Below are 7069 nucleotides of genomic sequence, written 5' to 3'. Positions count from 1 at the left end.
CTGTGAAAGGTAACCCCGGCAGGGCTGGGGTGGAGGGGGCCGGCGCAGGAGAACTTCGGTTCCTGGGCCGTTCTCTTTGCTCGAATATACTTGTGTTTGTATGGGGAGGGGCGCAAGCTGCTGAAAAAGTATGTGTGTGTTTTGAAAGTAGCTCCTGAGGACTCGCTAAGCATGTGGTGCTGCGCTTTGCAGTCTAAGGGAGAAGAACGTATCCCTCTAAGCATAAAGCAGCCTATACAAGCCCCTTAAAGCTCAGGTTTTCTGAGAGAAGTAGGCCTGGTGAATGGAAGAGGTTTCCCTTACTGTTAGCATGCAGAAGCCACCGTACTGTAACTAGCAAGCTCATGGAGATCTGCAGAAACGTCACCCACGACCCAACTGGCACTTCTGATGTGATTATTTTTAACTGGACACAAGGCTTTAAAGACAGAAGCAACTGCTTCACGACTAACTTCAGCACTGCAGTGACAGAGGAGCTTGTAAAAATCAAACTATACACCCTCAGTGTTTATTAATGTTACTGTCCCTGAGCCTTGCTGGGGAATATTTTGTGCCATTTGTACAGAGACAAGGCAGTGTCTTCAAATGTAGATCTGCACGCATTCTTATTTCTTTCTGGTCCAAGTACTAAACTATTCTGCTCTGCAAGCACCAACATTGAGCATAGTTTTAAAACAGCTTCAAATTCTAAAGCTTGAGTAGTATGTTAAAATTAAACATATCTTTTTAAGACAGTCTCCTTGGTCCCTTAGCTCATCGTATGTGTTTGTGTGCTGTCTTAGTGGAGGGCCACCTTCATGACAGTGCTTTTGGGAATCAGTGCAATAACATGGTTCTAGGGTGCTGATAACAGAAGTGAAGAACTATGTGGCAAGATCTGAAATCCTAAAAAATGATGCAATGTAAGCCTGTAAGTGCGCATACTTCCCCGATGAACATCTCTACCTGCAGCTCCCAGGGGAGACACGAGCAAGGGATTCAGGCATTTTGCAGTGCAGAGCCGTTATTAGTGAGGGTGTTTCGCCAAAGCTTGTGTTGTGCACAAACGTGAACGCACCGCACGGGTGCAGTGATCACACTGCGCTGGTGAAGAGCAGTTGGCAGCTTTACTTGGAGTTGTCTGGGGAAGGGAGGGGACCCACAGCTTTCTCTGGAACTGCTTTTTGCTGCTTGAGAAGAGCTGTTGTTGCTTCAAAGTTTGGGGGAATTTGGATGTAGTCTCTTAAGCTCATTGGTTGGGTTTTGGTTTGGTGTTTTGGTTTCTTTGTTGTTTGGTTGGTTGGTTTTTTTAAATGTTGATCTCTTGCTAGCTGAAGGCAACCTGTTTGTCAGCGTAAATACCAGAGTCTTTGCTGATGACACCTGAGGGAGCGTTCTGGTGGGGGATGATCTGTAGAATGTCCAGAAGGCTTAGAAAACATGGTCTGTGAGGAAGGAGTTAACAGGATTCATCTAGTTCAGGGGTGGATGAGAGAAGGTGCATGTGTTCTCAGGTATGTTAAAGGTGGCTGCAAAATGAGGGGAGGGCACTATGCCTCAGAGCTGCTGGGATCAGGATAAGAGGTAATGTATTGAAGTCACACCTGGGAGACTTTAGTTAGGCATTGGAGGTATGGGATTCCTCTGCCTCCATGTGCAGTCTCCACAACTTGAGATTTCTAGGGCCAGGTTAGACAACACGTGCTGCGACTGGTTGATCTTCCCCTGGGCAGAAATCTGAGCCCCAAACATCTCCATCCTTTGTGAATAGTGACCCGCTCGTGTCAGATCCAATGCTGTTCCCGTGCCCTGCCGGAAAAGGGCATCATCCTCTGTGTTCCCATCACAGGCAGCGTACTCTTCTTCCTGTAAGCCGGAGAGAGGAATAGCGATTCCCACCCCCTCTCCCTTCTGGCTGTGGGAGGATGAGGGTATCCCCACTGTCCGCCTCCCTTCGACCCCTCTTGGCATTTTCTTCCCATGGACATTCCATTGCCTCTCTGCTGGGGGCTGAGCTGTGCTGGGTACCTGCAGGCGAAGCGGGGACCGCAGTACTGTGTGTTCAGAGTTCTCGCCCAGTAATGCGAATGGATCTAATTTCTGCCTGGCCCTGTAAATCAGGAACAGGAAGGGCACTTCTTGAGTGGAGAGTGAGTAGATTTCCAGAGCCCTTGGAACAGTAGTATTTAAAAGCTGGTGCAAGTTATTGCAGCACTGGCTGTTGGGACAGTTGTGAACTCCTGTCCATGGGCAGTGACCTGATGCTTTTCGACTTTTGAAGGTGAGCACACCGTAGAACAGGCGCAAGATTGCTTTTCCTCCTTTCTGAACCACAGCGGGAAGCTGCCAGAGGCTAGATACAGGCCATGCTTATAGGTTCTCCTTGATTAGAAAGGTTTGGGGTTCTTTCTTCTTGTTCAGCTGCGCAAATGGTTTGAAAACATATGACAGATCCACAAAGCATTGGAAAATTTAGATGGTTGGGAATGTAAGGCCAAGAGGGATGGGATTGTACCATGTGTGTTGTGCTTGTGTGGAACGGGGAGCGTGCTGCGGCAGGGTCAGGGTTTGCACAGAGCTGGTTACAGCACCTCTGTCATGGCTCAGGGATTTCAAATGTTTCAGTTAACACCTTCCAAGCTAGAAATTAGTATGGCTTTTTAAAAGAGTGGTCGATAAAGGCTGAGCAGTGCCTTTGTCATCTGACATCAGTGATTTTGGTATTGGTGACGTAGGGTCTGTGGCTGCTGACCCAGACAAGACTCCAGTGCCAGTCGGTCGCTCCTGTGCTTGGATCACTGAAGCTGCAATGCCCACAGAGACTCCTTCTCCACACCCCTGTGTTCCTTAGTGTTCCTAGTAGCTCTGCCAAATGTTATATTTTGACAGCTAATGTATTTAAATTTAAGTTTAAAACACCATCAGTTTGGTGGCTGCACAGTTTGTTACTCACAAATGGGCTCGCTTAGAGCCAGGTAGCTTGTTAGCTGGTGTGCAGGCTGTCTGCCAGCACTGAATTAGCTGCGGCTTGGGGCCGGCGGTCAGGTCCCGTGTTAATACTCCGGCAAAATAAGGGGGGAGCATCTCCATTGCACCAGGTACTGTGTCTCCGGCAGTGTTAGTTCTTGTTTTGCATAATAAAAGCTTGCGCGTGCGTGTGTGTGTGTGTGCGCTCGTTGCCCCTGTGGGACCAGTTCTAAAGTGGTTTGCTGTTGAATCCACACAGATACGGCTTGCAGGTCATGGAGAAGGTTCTCAAGATGGCCGAAGGCATCGATATCGGGGAAATGAGGACGTATGAGTTGGTCCCTAGCAGGAAGCTAAAAAGATACCGCTCTCCATCTGACAGTGAGTGTCAAAGGGGATACCCTTCCCTCTTGGGGTTTGGTGGGCATGAGTGGGAGCGTGGGGAGAGCAATGCGCCACAGGGCTGCCTCCGAGAGAGCCAGCACAGCAAGCTGAGGGGAGGCGACTGTGATGTACTCTGCTAGACTGCAGCCATTCCCCCTCCTCTGCTGTGTTGTGGGGTGTACATAATTCATGCAGAGTTCTCTCCTTGCTTAATAAAATATCATTTTTCATTGACATTAGCAGGTAAGTGATTTTCCCTAGTGATAGTGTTAGGGAATTGAATCTGTGTAATTAAGTATCTGTCTGCCCTTCTTCACTGTGGTGAGGGGTGGTGTTCGGACCTGAGAAGGGATTGTACATGTGCACGGAGAGGTGGAGTTCAGCTTACTGATTTTGAGTTACAACCTGCCTGGAGCATTGGGTGGTAGTGGTAGGGGTTTTTCAATTATTTTTTTTTTCCTCCCTTCTGGGCCTGGAAGAGTTCTGCATATGTCAGCCCAATCTCAGGGATCAATGTTCCAGCTGCAGCTTTTCCAGTGGAGGAAATGCAGCAGGCGGAGGGCTGGCAGTTCAGTGGCACCGTCCGCTGGCTCCTCTCCAGCACCTTCAGTGCTCCCTGCCCTCTCTGCAGAGGGAGGGGCAGGGGAATTGTTCATGTCTGCAGGCGCAGGTTGTGGAAGCGAGCAGGGAGGCCCTTGCTTTGTGAGGCAGGGTCAGTCAGTAGTTTGGCTGTTTAAAGCACAAATGGTCAGACAACACAGGACTCCTCTAGGCTTGGATGTAATCCCCAGCTCTGCTGAAGTCTCTTCCCTTTGACACCCAGCAATCTTTCTGTGCTTCCATGGACCAGCTGCAAAACTGAGAAAAAGACTGTTTTCCTCCCGTGTTTTGTCTGTCTCTCAGGCAGCAGCTCTGAAGGGAAGGGCTCTCTGCTGCGTGTTACACAGACAGCATAATGAGCTGCTCTGCTGGTGAGAGCCTTTAGATGCTGCTGCAGTGCAATCACCAAAATACCAAACTGAGCAAGAAATGTAAACCTTGCCATAATTCATCAAAACTGACAACTGAAGGATTTAACGCATGTGTAAGAGCTTTGTCACCCGATCTAAATATGAAGGCCTGTTTATGCTGTATGCGAAGTGGTTTTTTCATCTGCAGCGAACCAGGCTATGATAAATACGCTATGGTAAGGTGATGTCTAGACAGATGTGTTGCCTGACCTATATTGCGGTTGCACACATCGGCATTGGATTAGGCAGCTCGCTCCAAGGTGCTGAGGTGGCCTTTTACTCGTCTGGTGAAATTATGCACACGTACCACTTCAGCGTGTAGGGGCTAAATCTTACACAGGAGAAGTCTTGTATAACCATCTTTTAGATGTAACTTATTTACTTATCAGCTATTTGATTCTCATTTTTCTGCAGTGGCTGTGCATATCAGGATATTCTGCCTCATTTGCCTGTCTCTGGTCTACCAGGAATGGGTCATGGGCCCCCCCAGCCACTGCAGCCTGAGGCTCAGGCACATTTCTCTATGTTTGGTGTCCTTTAGCCAAGAGTAGTTATATTTACAAAAAATACGCTTCTGTTAACACTGCCATTAGCAGCCCTGCATGTTTTGGAAAGGAGGGTTCAGTATCACTGCGTTCCTCCATCAAATGAGAAGACCTGGAGATGAAGTAGTTTATCTGAGCTCATCCTGCAGCAGAGTCAGAGCTGAGGCTTTGGTCCCGCTCTGACGTTCTGTCTTGCTGGCCATAGTTTTTACCTGTTTTAGTAGCTTTGAATGGATTAAATTCAGAAATGATTGGATGGGTTCAGTGGGCAATGTTGCGGGGGGAAGCAGGTGATTCAGACCTGAAATCCATGTAACTAAATATGTAGAGATTTTTTTGTATGGTAGTTGCAGAGCTGGAAATACCACTATAGTGACCTGCATGAGAATGAGTGGTCTTACTTGATCAATTGTGAATGTCTTCAGAAGGAAACCTTTTGGTTTGTGGCTAAGAAGTGGGAATCCCGTGTTCAGAGCCTGCAGGCTCCTCCCGGAGATCGCTCTGTGGAAAAGTGTCTCCCTGTCACAGCACGTATTGGTAACCTTGTCCTTTTCTTCCACCCCATAGGTCCAGAGCTGGAAGAGATTCCTGAGCCGCCCAAAAAGGTGGTCCCCAGGTTCCGGGTGCGACCACGTTTTGAACCCATACACTTTGTCACCAGTGCTGAGAAGGATGACAAGAAGGAAGATTCTTTGGATATCCAAATGCAGGAGGTGAACCAGGAGGCAAATACAAACAGCATAGAGCAGCCAGCTGAAAACTGTACAAATTCTTTTGCGAGCGCATGGGAGGTGGATCCCCAACTCTCCAACTCAGCTGGGCTTGGCTTTGCAAGCCAGGCGGCAGCAGCCAAGAATAGCATGGACTCTACCACAAGCAGCGTGTTGCAGGTTTCTGTTTCTCCTTCAACTGTCCAGTCTGCATCAGAGACTTTCCCTCCGTCAGCTATAGTGCTGAAGCAGAGTTTTATCGAGAAACTGTCAGCAGCTGTCTGGAAAAACCTTGCTAACCCAGATGCAAACACTGGGACTGATAAAATTAACTATACCTATCTTTTGACACGTTCAATTCAGGCGTGCAAGACAAATCCTGAATATATTTATGTTCCCCTGAAAGAAATCGCCCCTGCTGACCTCCCCAAGAGCAAGAAGCTCCTAACAGATGGCTTCGCTTGTGAAGTGCGATGTCAGAACGTCTACCTGACCACTGGTTACGCTGGCAGCAAAAATGGATCCAGGGATCGAGCCGCGGAGCTGGCAGTCAAGCTGCTGAAGAAGTCTGTGGAAGTTAGAGTTGTTCAGCGGAAGTTCAAGCACACCTATCACGAAGACTTGGTGGTGTGCGAGGCAGGCGTGAGTCGCCCAGACTTCCCTCCTGCTCTCAAACCTCACGAGGAGTTTGTAGTTGCCAACAGGGACTGTGTCCCGATGCAGCCTGGTACTGAAGCCGTGAAAGGTTCCACTAATACCAACAAACACTGGACTAGTTTCGTCCTCACAGAGAATGCCAGCGACGCAATAGGAATACTTAACAATTCTGCCTCATATAACAAAATGTCTATTGAATATAAATATGAATTAATGCCCAACCGCTCCTGGCGTTGTCAAGTGTATCTACAAGATCACTGCCTAGCTGAGGGATTTGGTACTAAAAAGACCAGCAAGCACGCAGCGGCTGAGGAGGCGCTGAAAATTCTGCAGAAGATGCAGTCAAATATAGCGGCCATCAAAGTGACCCAGGTTCAGAAAGTGGGCTGCTCATCGCGGGGCTCCGGAAGGAAGAAGGACCTGAAGGACCTCGTGATTTATGAGAACTCCAGTAACCCAGTGTGTACGCTGAATGACACCGCCCAGTTCAACAAGATGACGGTGGAGTATGTCTTTGAAAGGATGACTGGCATGCGATGGAAATGCAAGGTGCTGCTTGAAGATGAATTCATTGCAGAAGCAGTTGGAGTGAAGAAATCTGTCAAGCATGAGGCAGCAGAGGAAGCCGTGAAAATCCTCAAAAAGACTCAGCCAACTGTTGTTAATAACCTGAAGAAAGGCACCGTCGAAGACGTCATCTCCAGGAATGAGATTCGGGGTCGATCAGCAGAAGAGGCTTTCAAGCAGAAGATCAAAGAAGACAACATCGGGAATCAAATTTTAAGAAAGATGGGCTGGACAGGCGGTGGCCTAGGGA

General features: G+C 48.4%; 1 protein-coding gene across 2 annotated transcripts in view; it reads left to right on the top strand.

Annotated features, from left to right (window-relative positions):
- The first annotated feature begins 3060 nt into the window (after positions 1 to 3060).
- Positions 3061 to 7069, top strand: part of NKRF (NFKB repressing factor) — a 9777-nt gene continuing 5768 nt past the window's right edge. For both annotated transcript variants that reach the window (XM_035891991.1, XM_035891992.1), the window contains exons 1-2: positions 3061 to 3327; positions 5453 to 7069. The exon at positions 5453 to 7069 ends at the window's right edge or, in 1 of these variants, runs on beyond it. In XM_035891991.1, coding sequence (XP_035747884.1) covers positions 3222 to 3327; positions 5453 to 7069 — 1723 coding nt within the window. In that variant the 5' untranslated portion in view covers positions 3061 to 3221. The remainder of the gene's footprint in view (positions 3328 to 5452) is intronic.

Source organism: Egretta garzetta, unplaced genomic scaffold (genome assembly GCF_000687185.1).
Source record: "Egretta garzetta isolate BGI_Z169 unplaced genomic scaffold, ASM68718v1 scaffold53, whole genome shotgun sequence".
In the NCBI taxonomy this organism is placed as follows: domain Eukaryota; kingdom Metazoa; phylum Chordata; class Aves; order Pelecaniformes; family Ardeidae; genus Egretta; species Egretta garzetta.
This window is presented reverse-complemented; position numbering and strand designations above follow the sequence as displayed.